This window comes from Thamnophis sirtalis, unplaced genomic scaffold, assembly GCF_051295495.1.
Source record: "Thamnophis sirtalis isolate CommonGarterSnake01/CBP01778 unplaced genomic scaffold, rThaSir2_p1.2 scaffold_15, whole genome shotgun sequence".
In the NCBI taxonomy this organism is placed as follows: domain Eukaryota; kingdom Metazoa; phylum Chordata; class Lepidosauria; order Squamata; family Natricidae; genus Thamnophis; species Thamnophis sirtalis.
Window position 1 is genome coordinate 37594188 of NW_028261395.1, and position 19588 is coordinate 37613775.

At 52.0% G+C, this 19588-nt stretch overlaps 1 protein-coding gene across 3 annotated transcripts in view; it reads left to right on the forward strand.

Moving 5' to 3' along the window:
* The window catches only part of IFFO2 (intermediate filament family orphan 2), a 31208-nt gene extending 15326 nt beyond the window's left edge, over window positions 1-15882 (forward strand). Inside the window, exons 2-9 of one of the 3 annotated variants that reach the window (XM_087702614.1) lie at window positions 4332-4392; window positions 5701-5796; window positions 7566-7706; window positions 8646-8791; window positions 10698-10821; window positions 12452-12544; window positions 13439-13569; window positions 14186-15882. In XM_087702614.1, the coding sequence (XP_087558740.1) occupies window positions 4332-4392; window positions 5701-5796; window positions 7566-7706; window positions 8646-8791; window positions 10698-10821; window positions 12452-12544; window positions 13439-13569; window positions 14186-14291 (898 nt within the window). In that variant the 3' untranslated portion in view covers window positions 14292-15882. The remainder of the gene's footprint in view (window positions 1-4331; window positions 4393-5700; window positions 5797-7565; window positions 7707-8645; window positions 8792-10697; window positions 10822-12451; window positions 12545-13438; window positions 13570-14185) is intronic. The other 2 variants (XM_087702615.1, XM_087702616.1) reach the window with 2 other exon arrangements.
* Window positions 15883-19588: the final 3706 nt, after the last annotated feature.

Here is a 19588-nt window from a genome sequence, read left to right on the forward strand (position 1 = left end):
AAGCAAAGAAGCGGAGGCCCATTGCCGCGGAGGCAGACGAGTGGTGGCAGCCCCACGTGAGTCTCCGGTATGTGACTGACTGGCTGACGCGGGGGCCACCGCCCTGTTGCGCCCGGGGCTCTGGGTTCCCTCTCCTTGTCATCTCAGCTGGTGGGGCTGGTGACAGAAGAGGGCTGGGGCTTCCCTCCAAAGTGATGAGCAAAGCTGGGTGTGACGCCGCTTCCTCTTTCCCGTTTCTCACCCTCCAGAGTTTGAGCCCGCTAACCTCCCCCCTTCCCCGGAGGGAGGGGCTCCTGTTGGGAGGGGGCTGTCCGGTATAGGCTGAGCAAATAGCCTGCCGCCTTCTTTGGCAGGGGAGGTGTCTTTGGGAATCACTGGATCCAGGGCTTGCCAAGGGAGGGGTGCCAGCCACCTCGGTGACCCAGATGTTGCCAAACAGCCCCTCCCTCCTCCGCCCCAGTGGAGGTGCCCTCCCCTCCCCCATTTCTCTGGAAGAGCCTCTACCAGTGTGGGGCTGTCCTCCCCGTTTTGAAGATGTTTGGCACCCAGGGTATTTCTGGGGATTCACAAAGCCTGTTGCCAGCTTGGGGGTGGTGGGGGGAGGGAGGGAGGGAGGAATCTCCCCTCCCCTCCACCCTTCGAGATGGCCTAATTTGCGGGGGGGGGCTCTCTTCAAAGAGACTTTTTTTTGTAAAAGTTTTTATATTTAAAAATGACAAAGACAAACAAGACATAAAACCTTCCGTTGCCTATAGCATGTAGTATATATCTATTTCTATATCTATCTATCTACATCTATATTTCTATATTTCTATATATCTCTATCTATCTATCTATCTATCTATCATCTATCTATATTTCTATATTTCTATATTTGTATATATCTCTATCAATCTATCATCTATCTATCATCTCTCTCTCTCTCTCTCTCTCTCTCTCTCTATCTATCTATCTATCTATCTATTTATCTACCTCTTCAAAGTCTCCTTCAAAAAGTCCTTTTGTGGGCCACAAATTACACATTGCAGAGCGTGAGTGATTTACTGAGAGAGTTTCCTCCGAATTCCTCTCCTGCCTCATTCGTGAAATATTTTTCTCCTCCGCTTGTGTTCTCTTCACCCAGCTGTACAGTGGCTGCGTTGATGGTGGGATCTCTGGCCCGGTCCAACGATTCCCAGCAACTGAGAAAAGCAGCATGAGAACTAGCCGGGCTCTTCTTCTGCGGCTGTGGAGGGAGGGGGGGGGGCAGAGAAAGAGGGCGTGGGTCACGCCGGGGTTCAAACGTTTTGGAGGGAGGCCTTTTTTTCCTATGAGAGAAGCCCAGTAGCCCGTGACTCAGCCCTTTAATGGCTTCCTTGCAGACAGTTTGCTCTTCTGGGACGGCTTTGGCTCTGCCTTCACACATCCGGGCTGGCTGCCGCCGAGCTGGAGTGTGTGTGTGTGTGTGTGTGTGTGTGTGTGTGTAGAGGGGGGGAGTTACGTCTGAGCCAAGGCTAGCCGGAACCCGCCATCCCTTGCCACGCAAGGGAGCGAACGGTGGGGCTGCCTTGCTCAGCCTTGGATGGGGAAGGTGAGCCTCTCCCACCCCCCCTCTGCCTGCAGGAGAGGAAAAAAATAAAAATTAAAATGTAGCCGGCCCCAAGGAGAAGCTAATGGATCTGCGGGCGGCGGTTTCTTGGCTTGGGCAGAAGGAGATGTCTATGGGAGCGGGAAGGGGGGCTGCTGCTGGGTCAGCATCTCTTGAGCATCTTGAGAGCCGCGCCGCGCCGGGATTGCCGCCAAGCCCAGCATCCCTTACGGGGCCGCTGGGATGCGCCGCAATCCAGGGGCACTTAAGAGAAAGGGGAGCTGGGAGCCCTGGTGTTCCTGCCCCCCCTCCCCTCTGACTTGATATCAGTTCCAAGACTTTGGGATGTTGGAGGAGGAGAGGCTCCAGAGGGCTGAGGCCTTTGCGAAAGGGCATTGGGGAAAGTCACACCCCATGGGGGATTCATCGTCAAGGGAGAAGCAGTCAAAGTTAAGAGATACGTTTCCTTTTTCTTTCCTTTCCTTTTTTTCCTTTTAATAACCCGATGGGGGGGAGCCCTGATTTCCCATTAGCCAAATGCAGCGTTTGGCTCTTGTTCAAAGCCAGCCGGGCTCTGTCAGAAAGATATAAATAAGACGGCCTGCTCATCGATAACCTGTGAAGGTGGATGGTGGAACTCCCCTCCCCCTCCCTCCCTTTAGGCCTCCATCTTCCTTGCAGGAATCCTTAAAGCGAGGGGAACTGGGATGATGGCGGCTTCTTCCCTCCGACAACCAGTGAGTTTAACTGGGGCTGGACCCATAATGGCTAAACCTGGTGTGAGGTTCACCAAGCATCCTTGCCAACTTCTTGGGATGTGGTTCAAAGGATCGACAGCTGGGGAGGCCGGACTTGGGCATCTGTCTGGGCAGGTTCCTGCCAGTTCTAACCTCTTCTATAGAAGAGGTTCCACAAATCTACGGTGCTGTTTAGAACCGGTTCCAGCTCCCTCCCCCCCGCCTGTCTGCACATCATCAAGGTGAAGAGCAAGAGGAGGAATTCTGGGAGTTGAAGTCCACAAGTCTTAAAGCTGTCAAGTTTGAACACCCCTGGGGTTTTTTTCTAAAGGGTTAGGGGTGCAAGGGTCTTGTAACTTGACAACTTTAAGACTTGCACACTTCAATGCCAGAGTTCCTGAGTCAACATGACTGAAGGAGGAATTCTGGGACTTGAAGTCCACAAGTCTTAAAGCTGTCAAGTTTGAACACCCCTGAGCTTTTTTTCTAAAGGGTTAGGGGTGCAAGGGTCTTGTAACTTGACAGCTTTAAGGCTTGCGTGCTTCAAATGCCAGAGTTTCTGAGCCAACATTTTGGTTGCTAAGCAAGAGCGTTGTTAAGTGAGTTTCACCACATTTTACAAGTTGGCCACGCCCACCCAGTCACATGACTGCCAAGCCACTCCCACCCAGTCACATGGCTGGCAAGCCACTCCCACCCAGTCACATGGCCGGCAAGCCACTCCCACAAAGCAGGCCACACCTACAGAAGAGGTTCTAAAAAAATTTGAAACCCACCACTGGGTCTGGATCCGTCCCATCCCTGAGCCGTTTCTTCTTGATCGAAAGGCAGGAGAAGCCTGGAAAAGGCATCATGGCTGCCCATCTGGCCACATGCACAGCGAGTCACTGGACTTTTGGAAGTCTCAAATCGCCGGGGCTAAAAACAAATTGCAAGGCGAGTAGTTTTCAGTCAGCCTATAAACAGCCGGCGGTGAAGAGCAAAGCTAGAAATACTTTTTTCCTGGACCACATTCTGCTCAAGCCAGCAGATGCTTATTAAGGATGGGAGAAAAGGTAAAAATGGAGCCGGCCGGCTTGTTTTGCAAAATGGCACTCTGGGGGGTGAGGTGGGGAGGTGTTTGAGCTCCACCAGCTCATTGGGAGGCAGCCGGGAAGGATTTTGGGGCGTGCAAAACAACCCAGCCACCCCCATCGTCCTTCCTTTCTCCTTGGCATGGAGCTTAGATTCCAAAAGCAGCTAAAACTGTCAAAGGCTTCAAGGCAACCCGGAGCAGAGACTTGGCTGATGGAAGTCCGCAGCAGCAGGCTTCCTGTAGGCATCCCGGCCAGCGATGGTTTTTCGGCAGGGTTTAAAACTAGGAAGGGGGTTGGAATAAATCCCCCTGACATGTCTTGGGGTTGACGTGGTTGCGTGGAACTAAAGCAGTGGTTGACGGACTGTGTAGCCCAGGGGTGTCAAACTCGGTTTCATTGAGGACCGCATCAGGGTTGTGTTTGACCTTCGGGGGACCAGCGAAAACGGGTTCCCGAGCTCCGTTTTCGGCTCCGACAGCATCCTGCAACCCTCTTCCAGCGAAAATGATGCTTGGGAGGGCCGCCTGTGGGGCCAGTCTTTTGCTGTTTCCAGGGTGGTCCCGTGGGCCAGAACTAAGCACCCCACGGGCTGGATCCCAACCCCCAGGCATTGAGTTTGACGCCCCTGGTTGAACTAAACTCCATTTGGTATTTTGGTTTTAATTTGAAGGCAAAACATGAACTCTGTCGAGTATCCCTGTCCAGGAAGGAAACTCGGACCCCTTTGCATCTGAAATCAAATTTCAGAATTGCAGATCAAGCTCCCCATCTCCCCCCAAAAGATGGGTTTGAGTTTTGAGTGAGAGAAAGAAGGAAACCCGCCCAGAAAGCCTTAAATAACATTTGATGTATTGGGGTATTTGCCAAAAAAAAACCCCTCCTCTGTTCAGGCCCCAGTGAAGGAAGTGCGGAAGGCCAGGTTCCTCATCTTTCTCGTTACTTCTCTTTCAGATGGGAAGAGGAAGTGGCCAAGCGGATGCGGCTGGAGTCGATGGTGGAGACGCTGCAAGAGGTACAGCTTTCCCCCCTTGAGGCATGGATGGGTAACATGTTGATTTAGCTCAGGGGTCGGCAACCTTAAACACTCAAAGAGCCACAAAGGTCCTAACCGGAAGCCCCCTGTTCAATTCTGGAACCGACTGGAAGTCTGATTCCCCCACCATAGAGTCTCCCCCTAGCTCCCTTTTTCCTCTACCAGTCTTAACCAAAAGCCCTATCAATTGTGGAGCTGACCAGTGACAGGGAGCTGCAGCAAAGGGATGAAAGAGCCACATGCGGCTCCAGAGCCACGGATTACCGACCCCTGTTTTAGCTGATCCGGACTGGGACACCCCCTGCCCCCAGGGTGTTTGGATGACCCAATTTCTGGAGCTGAAGACTGTTCACTCTGTGAATGAGAAAATCAATGGAGCCCCCCTGAATAGTGAACCCCATGGGTCTGCCATGCCTCAGTTGGGGCGTCAGAGAGCAAATCAGCCGCAGCCATTGTGAGGAGGCTTCCTGGCTCTGACCAAGACCTGGCAGCCATTCCTCTTCTTCAGAGGTCTCCAAAGTTGGCAACTTTTAAAGACTTGTGGACTTCAGCTCCCAGAATTCCTCAGCCAGCCATGCTGGGAGGAGTTGAAATCCACAAGTCTTTAAAAGTTGCCAAGTTAGACTAGCCCCGCTAGTCTTCCTCACTGAAAGGGAGGAAGCTGGAGCTGGCAGAGGGCTGGGTGGAAAACGGGGGGCATTGCTGCCCTACCCCTCAGCCTTGTCCCTCCTGTCTGCAGTAGGGAATCCCGGAGGGAGTGAGAAAAACTGGCGCTGACCCATTGCAGATTGAAAGCGGGTCTGTTGCCAGGAATGATGGGCAAGAAAGTGGGCTGCCCTCCTGAATATAAGGGAGAATCCACAGGGCTTGGCAATAGCAATAGCAATAGCAGTAGACTTATATACCGCTTCATAGGGCTTTCAGCCCTCTCTAAGCGGTTTACAGAGTCAGCATATTGCCCCCAACAACAATCCGGGTCCTCATTTTACCCACCTCGGAAGGATGGAAGGCTGAGTCAACCCTGAGCCGGTGAGATTTGAACCGCTGAACTGCTGATCTAGCAGTCAGCTGAAGTAGCCTGCAGTGCTGCATTTAACCACCGCGCCACCTCGGCTCTTTTTGGCACACCCCAAAATTAGGAGCAGGTTGGAGAGACCACTTGCGCTCTGCCTCAAGTAAGCTTGGTGGGGTTCAGTGGGGCCAAAATTAGTCTTCAGTGTAACTGTGTGGGTCTCCTCCCTCAGTTTGCATCTTCCATGGTGGGGGGTCTCTCCTTCCTCCCTTTAGGAGGCTCAGGAAGCCGAAGCTCTCCAGGAGGAGCTGAATGAAAAAATCGAGAGGCTCAAAGCCGAACTGGTGGTCTTCAAGGGTCTCATGAGCGACGTAAGTACCCTAGGCGGCCTGCTGGTCGAAGCCGAGCGGCCATTCTCGCACCGCTGCCGCCGGCCCCGAAGAACAGAAAGGGACAAGTTGGCTGAGCGCTGCTTGTGTAGTTAGATCACCCGCCTGGTACGACCCAATGCATCGCACCAGTCCGCTCGCCCTCCTCATCCTGCTTCCCCTCCGATTGGTGTCGATGCATTAACTTGCTGCTCCCCCCCCCCACCAGCACCCTGATGTCTCAACCCCTGCCCCCCCCCACTCCACCAACGGCTGGCCAGGCTGTGCTGGGCCTGAGTGGTGGCCTCTCAAGGAGCCCCCCTCCCCCGCATGGCACTCCGAGGGGCAGGGGGGGCCCTCACAAGGCTGACGTGCTCCCTCTCCCCTGCACTCAGGTGACCGCCCGCTTCTTGTGCTGCAAATTTTTTTGGAGGGGGATGGGGACGACTCCATCTTACAGATACGGCGTTCTCCTTTATCGCAGGTCCCAAGTGTGTTGGAGTTTCTTTTGGGCATGTTGTGTATATTTCTCACTTTGCTTTTTTTTGGGGGGGTGGGGGAGCCGCGTTTGGGGACTGGGAAGCCCTTCCTGTTTTTAGCTCAGTGTGCTCAAAAAACAAACAAACCTCCAAATACATGCGAATGCAGGCTTAGAAAACTAACCTTGGATGGTTCCAAGCATTGGTTTCCATTTTTGAACACCCCTCCGGTTGCTCATTCTGTCTTCAGGTGACGTTTTTGAAAACCAGATACACAACGGGTGAGATAGCAAAGGTGTGACCCTTCCTTACCTGAAGCAGAATGGCAGATTTCCTTCTTTGTGGGCTGCACACAAGATTTGGGTCTCGGTGAAGTGGGTTCCCCATCCTCTCCCCCGCCCCCTCCTTCGTTGGCTTTGATTCCAAGACTCTCTTTGCCTCAGAGAGTGACGGAGAAGAGCCATATCGCTGACAGGTTGTTAACATGACCTGTGGAGATACTCAATCATCCAAGGTCACGGTGGTCCCGAACTTTTCTTGGTTTTTATTTTTTTATTTTTGTCCTCGAAAAAGTTTCGCTTATCATCCAAGACCCTTCCTCAGTTCTCACTGAACCAGTGGTGAAGTTCATATTTTTTTTACTACCAGTTCTGTGGATCTGGCTTGGTGGGCGTGGCAGGGGAAGGAGACTGCAAAATCCCCATTCCCTCCCTACTCATGGAGCCAGCCAGAGGTGGCATTTGCCGGTTCTCCGAAATCTCCAGAACCCGTCAGAACCTGCTGAATTTCACCCCTGAATTGAACTAAGTGAAACCTCCGAGTCAGAACTGAAGAAGCTTCTCGAGTGAGGAGCGAAACGTTTTCAAGGACAATAAACAACGACAGCCAAGGAAGTTTTCCAATTGCCTTTTGGAAAAGCACCTTTTGGGTTGAAATAAGTAGGTAAAGGTGAGGTCTTCCTTCCTTCCCAGCAGATGGATTAGTTTCCTCGGTGGACTTTTGTGTATTGGATAGTCCCTGTATCCCATGGAGAGCGTCTCTCTCTCTCTCTCTCTCCCCCCCCCCACCTTGCCCGGGAAAGCCCCCAGGAGCTCCCTGAGATGCTCCCTTCGAGGGGAACGTTCAGTCCGCCTCCGTGATGCGCCTTCCGTAAGCGGAACACTTGTGGTGCTCGGGAAAGAGGCCGTGTTTGCCTGAAGGCCAGCCTGATCCGCGGAGGGCGATCCTTCCGAGCGTCTTTTAACTCTTCCGAGGTTTGTAATCCCTCCCTCCCCCCTGCTGTCCTTCCCGCAGCCCATGACCGACCTGGACTCAAAGATCCAAGAGAAAGCCATGAAAGTGGACATGGACATCTGCCGACGCATTGATATCACAGCCAAGCTGTGCGATGTAGCGCAGCAGCGCAACTCGGAAGACGTTTCCAAGATATTCCAGGTGATTCAGCTGGAGAAGATGCCTGTGTTGTTAGGGAGAGGAGGAGGAGGAGAGAAGCCAGGGAGGCAATGGATGAACCCCCCTGGAGTCCCTCTCCCCTCTTTTCCTCCTGAGGATTCGGGAAGACCCTCCCAGATGCCTAGGAGGAGTCATTGAGCTGTCAGGAGGTCCCACTTGGAGGGATCCACCCGTTTTTTTCTAGGCTAGAGGACGTGGGATTAAGCCAGCCAAGCACTTGGCTGCCTTCAGAGAAAGCCGGCGAGCCAGGAGTGGCTGCCCCAAGCCACTCGTTGGCTCCGAGGCTGAGTCCCACCAGCCCCGATGGCCCCTGACTTTCAAGGGGGGGCACCCTGAGGCCCTCAGGGGCAGTCCCAAAATGGCACTCAGGCCCCCTCGTTCGGTGTTTGATGGTTGCAAATGAATCTCCTTTTCATTCTCTGATGTCTGACACTAACCGGCGGTGGGGTGTGTGTGTGTGTGTTTTTCCAGTCTCTTTTCTCTCGACTTTCATTCGGCATCCCCCCTTTTCCTGGCCTGATTTTAAGCACTGTCGGTTGATGGACACGGCCATAGGGTGGGCTTCTCCCCGAGGCCGAGAAGATCCTCCCTGCCAGATCCTCTCGCTCTGCAGCTTCCTGTCCTGAGCACCTTCCAGCTGCTTTAGCGTCTGTTCCCCCACCTCCCGGGCCTGCATATGGCTGGCCAAATGGCTTGCTTCTGCTGCGCGCCTCCTCCTCTCCCCACCCCCAACAACCCTGATTTTCTTGTGGCCTGTGACTTTTAACACCTCTTGCGCGGCTTGTGTGCGCCAGTCCCAGGGGGAGGGGGGGTGAGTTGTGCTTCCCTTGCAGAGTGCTCATCGCGTCTTCCCTGCTCCTCCTCCTTGGGGTGCAGCAGCTCAGCCTGGCCTTGTAGTGACGGCCCTTCTCTCCGGTTAAGGTGGCCTCCAAGAAGAAGGAGCGCCGGTTCACGTCGGAAGAAGACGTGGCCGAGCAGGACACGACGGACAACGCCCGCTTCTCGGAGGAGGACGTCAGCTGCTCTCTGAACATCACCGACGAAATGAAGAGGATGTTCAATCAGTTGTGAGTACCTGATCCCACCTGAGCTCTGCCCAGGCTCTCCCGCTTAGGCTTTGCTTTCAGGGCGTGGTCTCCAGAAGCAAGGGTCTCTGGCCCAATAAACTTGGGGCTGTGCATTTTTCAGGAAGCCTTGTCCCAAAGCCCCAGGCTGGCTCTGATCTTGCCACAGCAGCCAGGCTCTCCTGCTTCTCTTCCAGAATTGAATAGAGAATAGGAGAGGAGAGAATAGGGAAGGGAAGGGAATATAGAATAGGAGAAGATAGAATAGGGATAGGATAGGGATAAGGATAGGATAGGATAGATTAGACTAGACTGGACTAGGCATAGCATAGGAATACAGAAATAGAATTCTTTATTGGCCAAGAGTGACAAGGAATTTGTCTTCGCTGCATAAGCTCTCAGTGTACATAAAAGCTGTAAGTGATACATCATGATTATAGTCATCATAAAAATATATTCATCATAAATCATAAGATACAGCACTTAGTGATAGTGACCAACATAATTCGTACTAGGAAACTAAATAAAACAATATAAATTGTAACGAAAAGGAGATAGGAAAGATGAGAAGAATAATAGTAATACACTTAGTAAAATAGTTTGACAGAGTTGTGGGAATTAGTTTGTTTACTTAGTTCCCTGAGTAAAAGAGTGCTGAATTTTCAAGGCCAGCTCAGTTTGTGGGGGTGGGAGTGGGGGGTGGGGGCGCTTTGGCTTTTCTGTAAGTGGGCGGGACTTGAAAAGCTTTGCGCACCCGAGCCCAGTTGGGAAAACTCACCCGGCCATGACTCCACACTCTTTGTCCCAAGGTTAGGGCTGACCTCAACTTCCTGCCTTCTGTCTGGGCTGCTGGGAAGGCAGTGAGCTCAGAAGGCAGACATTTCTCCCCCGAGGAAATGAGGAGGGGGAGTGCAGCCCTCTGTCTCAGGAGCGCTTCAGCCTGGGAAGAAGGAAGGAACGGAAGGAAGGGAAGGAAGAAAGAAAGAAAGAAAAAGAAAGAAAGAAAGAAAGAAAGAAAGAAAGAAAGGGGAAAGTAGGAAAAGGAAGGAAGAAGGAAAATTGAGGGGAAAGGAGGAAGTAGGAAAAGTCTGAAAGTAGAAGAAGGAAGGTTGAGGGGAAGGAAGGAAGGAAGGGGAAAGTAGGAAAAGGAAGGAAAAGTCTGAAAGTAGAAGAAGGAAGGTTGAGGGGAAGGAAGGAAGGAAGGGGAAAGTAGGAAAAGGAAGAAGGAAAATTGAGGGGAAAGAAGGAAGTAGGAAAAGTCTGAAAGTAGAAGAAGGAAGGTTGAGGGGAAGGAAGGAAGGAAGGGGAAAGTAGGAAAAGGAAGAAGGAAAATTGAGGGGAAAGGAGGAAGTAGGAATAGTCTGAAAGTAAAAGAAGGAAGGTTGAGGGGAAGGAAGGAAGGGGAAAGTAGGAAAAGGAAGAAGGAAAATTGAGGGGAAAGAAGGAAGTAGGAAAAGTCTGAAAGTAGAAGAAGGAAGGTTGAGGGGAAGGAAGGAAGGGGAAAGTAGGAAAAGGAAGAAGGAAAATTGAGGGGAAGGAAGGAAGTAGGAAAAGGGAGGGAGGGAGGGAGGAAAAGTCTGAAAGTAGAAGAAGGAAGATTGAGGGGAAGGGAGGAAGGAAGGTAAAGAGCTAAAGTAACAAACCCAGACAAAGCACTGTGGAGGGCGGGCAGGATGTCCTTTGATTTGGGCACTGCAGCTGGAACCGAGAAGGCAGGACTGTTGGTTAGCAAAGAGCGCCCCCTGGAGGGCTACATTCTTGAAGCAGGGCCAGCCTGTTGAGCAATGGAAGGAAAGACAGGCGCGAGGGAGGGAGGCTGGCCAGAAAGAGCTTGGACCAAGAAGCCCATCTCCGCTAGTGCTAGCAAGTCCCGGTAAGCCGAGTTGTAATGTAGGATCGCATCTCCAAGCAGGCGGGAGAACTTCGATTTTGATGACGACTGCGACAGTTTGACTTGGGAGGAGAACGAAGACACCCTGCTCCTGTGGGAAGACTTTACTAATTGCAACCCGACTGTAGAGCTCCAAGGAGAGGTGAGTGGTGCCCCAGCTCATCTGCCCCCACTCCCCATCTGCATCTGCCAATCAAGCACTGAACTCGAGTGAACGGGGCCCACTTTCCATAGAAGAACTGAGGTCACAAAACGGAAGCAGTTTGCTCTGTCCCATAATTGAGTAGACCTGGTTGCCCTGACAAAAAAAAACCACTTAATCTTTCTCCTGGTATAGGTGATAAAGACAGGAGAGCCCGTGGCTTGGAGGTTAATACATCCACCTAATATGCAAGTAGCCCAGGTTCGAATCCCAGAAGGGAATGGCTAGTTGACGAGAGCTAAAATAGCTTGAAATAGATCTATACTAAGGTAAAGGTTCCCCCGCACATGTGTGCTAGTCGTTCCCGACTCTAGGGGGCGGTGCTCATCTCCGTTTCAAAGCCGAAGAGCCAGTGCTGTCCGAAGACGTCTCCGTGGTCATGTGGCCGGCATGACTCAACGTTGAAGGTGCACGGAACGTTGTTACCTTCCCACCATAGGCGGCCCCTATTTTCTTACTTGCACTTTTTACACGCTTTCGAACTGCTAGGTTGGCAGAGAAGCTGGGACAAGTAATGGGAGCTCACGCCATAACGTGGCGCTAGGGATTCAAACTGCCGACCTGCCAACCTTTCTGATTGACAAGCTCAGCGTCTTAGCCACTGAGCCACCACATCCCTAGATCTATACTAGTCTCCCTTTATTTATGTCAGTAATTTAGCACAATCAGGTCACGTGTTTAAATATTAACCTCACTTCCCCAGCAGACACAATTCCTGTTTTAATTTCAGCTTTGCTTCCTTAACGAACTGTTAAGTCCTAAGTCAGAGCCAAGCCAAACTAACAGTGGCTCGGCAACCATTCACATTTAAGCTTTGGGCTTACCGTATTTTTCAGAGTATAAGACGCACCTTTTTCCCTCAAAAAAGAGGCTGAAAATCTGGGTGCGTCTTATACATCGAATACAGCATTTTTTGCCTCCTGAAATTCCGTTTCTTCACCAAAATGGCCGTGCAGAACCTCTATGAGGCTTTTGGAGAGCTCCTGGGGGCTGGGGAGGGCAGAAATGAGTGAAAACGGGTCATTCTTTGCCCTTGCAGTGCTCTATAAGCTTCCTAAAGGCTATCCATGTCCTTTTTTTTTTACAAAAAACGGGCCCGTTTTCGCAAAAAGCGGGCTGGTTTTTGCTTGTTTTTGCCCCCCCCTCCATCCCCAGAAGCACTCTGCAAGCTCCCCAAAGGCTATCCATGGCTTTGGGGGGTGGGGAAACGGGCTGTTTTTTGGGAGGTTTCCAAAGTGCAAAAACTTTTTTAAAAAAAATTTGCCTCTTCAAAACCTTGGTGCGTCTTATACTCTGAAAAATATGGTAACTGGGCATCTTGCTACGAGAGAGTCCCATTTGCTGGACCTAAAGGCAACGATGTTGGGAGGGTGGGTGGCCTCAGAAGTGCCGGCGGTTCCCTGCTGAAGGGGTTTTGTGCAGGCTTGGAGCCCGAGAAATCAGCTGAGGGGAGCGGTTGGGGAAGCCCACCCAGAAGCCCCCTTGGAGACCTGGGCTGCCGGAGACCCCCGGTGAGCGGCCTCGTTCGCCTGCCTCTTGCCTAAGGCTGCCCCCTCGGTGTGTCTTTCAGCAAGAGGAGAACCTGGGGAACTTGATCCACGAGACGGAATCTTTCTTCAAAACCCGAGACAAGGAATATCAAGAAACGATAGGACAGATTGAGGTAAAGATAAAACAGTGGAAGTGGCCCAGCCGGGGGGCGGCAGGAAAGGGAGGGCAGTAGCACCGACCAGGGCCTTCTCTGCTGCAGGGTGGGAACGAAATCAAGGGGTGTCCCTCAAAAGGGTAGGGGGGTGTCACACTCCTTAGAACACACAAAGTGTTCTGAGCGAGGCTTCCCGAAAGCCTGAAGCAAACTCCTGGTCCCGACAAAAACCCCTTTTATTAATTGACTCTGAATTCTGCTCATTCACATCCAGCAAGGTCTTTGGAGGGAGGATTTACAGTCACAGACCTTCTCTGGCTTGGAGAGCTGCCAGGCCGATATCTGCAGAACTTGGCAAGGAGTCTTGGACAGTCACAAACCAATGAAGCGAACTAATTGTCTCCTACAAACTCCACTCCCCTTTGGCTCCTCTTTTATTTTCCCTGGGAGGGGCCATTCATTGTCCACCTGTGGCCTTACTCCCAAGTCGCCCCCTGTTCTTTAGCTGTTGTCTTCGTCTGGCAACTCTGCACATACGCGCACTGAGAACAGGCTCCAGCTGTTCTTCTGCCTCACTGATGTCCGACTCTGAAGGCAGCTGATAACTGGCATATGGCCCTGGCCCCCTCTCTGCCTCTGACACAGAGCCTTCATCGGAGCCTTCCCCTGACTCCAGGACTGGCCCAACTTCCTCCCTAACCTCCTCACTGTCCGAATCTGCTTCCAGCACTGCTGGGCCACAACACACAAACAGGCGAAAGATATGATGCTAACTAACTCTTCCAAAGGATCGTTCTTTGTCCACAGCCCACTAGGGTAGCCGGGGCCCAAGGACTGTTCGATAAAGGCCCTTATGGAGGGGCAGGGGGGCGTGATTAACCCCCTTTCCTCCCCCCCCCCTCCCTTCCCCAGCTGGAACTGGCCACTGCCAAGAGCGACATGAACCGCCACCTCCACGAGTACATGGAGATGTGCAGCATGAAACGGGGCCTGGACGTCCAGATGGAGACCTGCCGGCGGCTGATCAAAGGGTCCGCGGAAAGGTGGGGCAGGAGGAGGGGCCACCCCAAAAACACCCCCCCTCCCCTTGTGGGTGTGGGAGGAAGCAGGGAGAGGTTGGTCTCGAGTGTCCTGCACCAGTTTTTTTTGGGGGGGAGGAGTTGGGAGAGTGAGTGGAGGCGTGACCCGTCAAAACCGCGGAGGACAAAATCGCGCTCGACGAAAGCGCGCATTTTGACGTCATCACAGCGCGACGAAAAAAAATAAAAATTGAAATAAAATTTAAATTAAAGCAAGCCGATTCACATAAAGGTAAGGGTTAGGTTTAGGGTTAGGTTAAGGGTTAGGTTTAGGTTTAGAGCGTTAGGGTTACGTTTAGCGTTAGGTTAAGGGTTAGCGTTAGGTTTAGCGTTAGGTTAAAGGTTACGTTTAGGGTTAGATTTAGGGTTAGGTTAAGGGTTAGGGTTAGGTTTAGGGATAGGTTTGGGGGGGTTAGGGTAAGGTTTTCGCTTTATTTTTACATTTTTCGATCACAGCGCGATGTTTTCGTCGCGCTGTGATGACGTCAAATGCGCGCTTTCATCGAGCGCGATTTTGTCCTCCGCGCTTTTGTGTGGACAAGTGGAGGTTCAGATCCAATCCTGCCTCTTTTGCCTGCAGAAATTCCCCCTCACCCAGCTCGCTCGCAAGCAGTGACTCGGGAAACACGGACGAGATTCAAGACGACTTCGACCGAGAAGCAGATGTGGAGCCCATGGTCAGCTGATGAATACCCAGAGCGTGGGGCGCAGGGGTTGTTGTTTGGGGGGGGGGATTGTGCGGGACGGGGAGAACAGAAAATTTTGAAGAAGAAAAAAAAAAAACCTGGACAAAAGTTGAAACCTTTGCAGCAGGGGTGATAAACAGGACTTCGGCGTCCTCGGCCGGCGTTCCCGGAGGCTCGGCCTCCCGCGTCATCTCAGGATTGGTGCTGTCAAAACTTTTGTACTGTTTCCGTCGACGACAAATGTGACAAAAACTTTAAAAAAAACAAAACTGCAGTTCTACCTGTGCCTTCGCCCCCAGGCTGTGGGCCCAACCAAGCTCCTACTACGGCACGCCCACCTGCTTCAGACGGAAGGCAAGCCCCTGGGGATGGGAGCCTCTGGCGCGTGGGTGGGAGGGGATCCCGAGGCCCGACCGTCCTTCTTTTGATGCCCAGGGTGGCCGACCCAGAGAGCCTGGGTGGAAGGTAAAGGCAGGGCAGGGCAAGGCCAGAAGGAGACCGCAGGGTGAGAAGGTCGCAGTTTTTAACTACTATGCAAACAAAAAAAGAGCAAAATGCTTTGCTTGCCTTATTTCCGTGGCACGTTTTGGGCCTCTGCTGGGCTCAAGGTCCCTCTCCCGAGTGGCACCCCTGACCCGGTCTTGGGGGTGGGGGCTTTGTCCGGTTCTGCTTGGTGAAGGTCTGTATGCCGCCTTGGCATGGCTGGAGGGCTGTGTCTTTTTTTTTTCCTGCTGCTTCCCCCGAGTGCCGGGCGTGTGTTCCCTGGCCTCGGGGGCTTCAAGAGATGAGGAGGGAAGCCATGGGTGGGTGCGCGCAGGCTGGGGAGCTGCCTGGCACCCGAGATGCCCTCGTGTGTTTCCGTTCCAGTGACGCTAAGTATTCTCTGGGGAGGGAGGGTGTTTGTGCCTGCCATTTAGGAGAGGTTGGCGCATCACACAACTGGAAAGGGAGGCAACCCTCTCCTCCCCCCTTCCCTTTTTTTCTCACTGTCCCTTACTGATGTTTGGTGGTGGCACTGTGTATATCCCACTGGCTGGCCAATTAATTGCTTAGCTTCTGTGGGCGGCTGGCTTTTAGTGTGAATGGTGGTGGGATGAGGATCGGTTTGGGAGACCCCCATCCACACCCAAGGCCAGCTGGCAGCCCTCCTCCAGCTGAGCCTCCTCTTGTTCTGTGCTGAAACCCCTCCAAGGGGGAGGGGTGTGGCTTCTGCCCTGTGCAAACGCCGCTGTGGAGAGAGAGAGAGAGAGAGAGAGAGAGAGAGAGAGAGAGAGAGAGAATGAGATACACACACAGAGAGACGGAGAGAATGAGAGAGAGACAGAATAAGAGAGAATGAGAGAGAGACACAGAGAGAGAGAGAGAATGAGATACACACACAGAGAGACGGAGAGAATGAGAGAGAGACAGAATAAGAGAGAATGAGAGAGAGACACAGAGAGAGAGAGAATGGGAGAGAGAGAAAGACACAGACCACAGAGAAAGAAAGTAAGACACACAGAGACAGGGAAAGAGAGAGAGAATGGGAGAGAGAGAAAAAGAGAAAGACACAGAACACACACACACACACACACACACACACACACAGAATGAGAGAGAATGGGGGAGAAAGAGAGAAAGACACAGACCACAGAGAGAGAGAGAGAGAGAAAGTAAGACACATAGAGAGAGACAGTAAGAGAGAGAGAGAATGAGAGACAGAATGAGAGAGAATGAAAGAGACACAAAGAGAGACAGAATGAGAGAGAGAGAAGAGAATGAGAGAAAGAGAGAGAGAGAGAATGGGAGAGACACACACAGACCACAGAGAGAGAGAATGAGAGAGAGACACAGAATGGGAGAGAGAAAAACACACAGAGACACAGAATGAGAGAGGGGGAGAATGAGAGATAGAGACACAGAGAGAGAGAATGGGAGAGAGAGAAAGAGAAAGACAGACCACAGAGAGAGAGAAAGACACACAGAGACAGAATAAGAGAGAGAGAGAGAATGAGAAATAGACAGATAGACCCCTTCGGTGATGGGCTGCTTAAGGGCATCCCTCCCCCCCCCCCCGGCAACCCCAGTGAGTTCCTGAAATGTTGGGGGAGAGGCACATTGATTTTTCTTCCAAAGTGCTTTTTAAACCCTTCGCTATTTTTTCCCCCTAGCCAAAGTCTCATCCTCTCTCTTTCCTTAAAAGCCAACCTCCCTGCCACTATTACTATTTTTAAATTTAATTTAATTTTTTTATTTTTCCAAGGGTCAATACTGTCCTTGGTACTTTCATAAAAATGCCTGCCTTGAGGTCACCGAGCCCAAGTGTCATTTGGGTGACTTTAATGGCGGCTTTTGTGAAACACTTGGGGGGGGGGAGCCCTACTTACTCCACCTCTCCCAGCCAGACGCCTCGGCTTTTGCCCTCGAACATCTGTCGGATTTCACAGTTGTTTAGCTGGCTGCCGGAGGAGAATTCACTGATCCGCCACCGCAAAAAAAAATCTGACCGCTTGCGGATTCTCCCCCCCCCAAACTCCCCCGTTTTCCTTGTTGTTTGTTCGATTGTGCCTGTTATTGTTTTACTTCTGAACGCACAAGCCTGGTTTGGTGCGTAAGCTTTTAAATGGATAGCATGTGAATAAGGGGTTGGAGGAGGTGGGCACAACCCTTGGGTGGGTGGGGGAGTGGAACCTAGGCGAGGAAGGGATTGTCCCTTGGTATAGGGGATGCAAGGGCAGTTCATTCTAGCTGGAACAAGGTGGCTCCTGCCTCACTATCCCCAGGAGGAGGGTGCCCCCCACTCCCAAAAAGTTAAGACAGCGGCTGCACAATCCAATCCCCACTCCCTCTTTTACCCGCGAGGGGTGGAGAACCTGTCCAGCCTTCATCTTGGCTCATTTTGTACCCCCTGGGCCAGGGGTCGGCAACCTTAAACAACCAAAGAGCCACAAAGGTCCTAACCAGAAGCTCCCTGTTCAATTCTGGAGCTGACCGGAAGTCCAGTTTCCCACCATAGAGTCTCCTCCTGGCACGCCTTCCTCTTCCCCCCCCCTCCAACCGGAAGCTCCTCTTAAAATTGTGGTGCCAAGCAGAGGGAGGAAAGAGCCGCATTGCGGCTCCCGAGCCGCAGGTGGCTAACCCCTGACCTGGGCACTCGTCACAGAGAAGTTGTGGGGTGTTTTGCTTGTAGGCGTCCAAGGGAAATGGGGGGTGGTCATTGTAAAGGCATCACCAATATGAAGCAGGCTGTAATTAAGGGGTTATTTTTGTCTTCACTGCTTTGGCAACTGGGGAGGCTGCCCCAAGCGAGAAGTAATTGTGGTCAGTTAATGTTCCATCATGGCTTCGCTCGGGGAGCGCTGGTGTTGACGTTGCTGACGCAGTGGGCATGCAGGGAGTGCGTTAAGGGTCTGATTTTGGGAAAGGGGAAAAAAATATTGGTGTGGCTACAGGGCATACCTCCCATTCCTTCCTTTCTCTCTTCCCCCTCCCCGTAAGGCTGTAAATACTTTCTTTTGTATTCATAAGACCGTGTCCCAGCGACACTTTTTAAAGACTTTAACCAATCTCCGTTTCCTTGTGGGTTTTTAAAGGCAGGCGGGGGGGGGAGTGGGGAGGGGAGAGGGTGGAAGCTAACAATGTTCCTTTGCTTGTTAGCAGGGTGATGATGATGGCGGTTTCTGTCCCAATTCCTACGCAAACTGGGTTTGTACAAAATGTGGGGAGAAGCCTTTGCCGACTTCGTCCGTTTCAAAGGAGAAGGGAGGGAAAATGTCCAAAGAAACCGTATCTCGTTCCCATGATTGTATAATTTAATTGTAGCTCAAGCCATGATGAGGGATGCAAAGTCCCCTTCCAGACGTTTGCAGCCTCCCGAATCCTCCCTCTGAAAATTCCCTGAGCTCACACCACTTATTCCTTAAAATCAGTATCACACTCCTTGGTCATTTGCACAGCCCACAAGGTTGAAATGATCTGGGGAAGCGGAAAGACTCCGTCCTTTCCCTCCTGGGTCCAGGACGTCCCAGAAAGTCCAGGGGAAAATTAACTCAAAAAAGCCAATTCAGCCTTGTCACCCACCCCCCACCCCACCCCTGGAAGTTGGGGAGTGGAAGGGTTGCTGTTTACGAATCTACTTTAGGCTGGAATAAGTCGCACATTTTTGCAGAGCTGCTTAAGACCAAAAAAAAAAGTGTTTTAGCGTTTTTAAAACGGGATTTTCGTCCGACCGCCGCAGTCTCATGCATCCACGTTTATGAGGTGCGTGTGAAGCACGAAGGGGGGAGAGGGGGACGGAAGAGGAGGATGATTCAAGAGCAATAGTTGTGTCACCCCCAAACCTTATTCCACTTTCTTGAGGTCGCCCTTTGATATTATAAACTGAACAATGGTTTGGAATGGAAATGTTTACTGTGTTGTACATATTGTGCTTTATATTCTGTATATCGGCCTGTTTCCAAGGGGGGCTGTGGGGAAGGGGTGGGGGTGGGGGGTAACCAGATGTCATGTATTTGTGCACTTGCCCGGAGAACCGGTGGTTAAGCTTGCTCCAAACAGGGTGTGGGGGTGTTATTTCCTCCTTTTTCCCTCCTACCTTACAATTTAAGAAATTATGATTTCAGGATCCTTAGATCTCCAAGCTTGGCGACTTTAAGCCAGGTAGCAAAGCTGGCTGGGGAATTCTGGGAGTTGAAGTCCACCCAGCTTAAAGTCGCCAAGCTTGGAGACCCCTGTTCTAGGGAATGGTTTCCACAAGCCCTCTCCCCATCCTCACCCGTGCCAAACCTCCCACACGCATTGAGCCAACCTGCCCGCCTCCTTTTCCCTCCCACCAACGTCTGACTCACTCACTCCCTGTTCACCTTGGGATAGTTTCTCCCCCTCCCCACGTTGCCCACTCGAAGAAGGGACTTCTGTGTGGTTGGATTCTCCCTTAACCTTCCTAACTCCCCCCCCCCCTTTTGAATCTCCGTTAAGGGTGGTGGGTTTCTCTCCGGTTCCCCCCTCCCTCCGGGGGAGGGGGAGTTCTCTTCCATTTCATATGGTACCAAACGGGTTTCCTCTGTGAATCAGGGATGGTCTCGGAAGCTTCTCAGTGAGGCTGGGGAAATGGGGTATGGTGGTTGTTGGTTTTTTGGGGGGGTTTCTGAGGAAGAAACCCCCTGACAATAAATGCCAAAATTTCTGGTTACTGAAAGTTTTGTGTGAGTCTCTCTTTCTTTCAACCAAACATCCCTCCCCAGTGCAAACCCCTTCCCCCTTCCTGGGGATCAGATCTCTGCTCCTGGGACCAGTGTCACTGGCCGGGAATGCCAGTC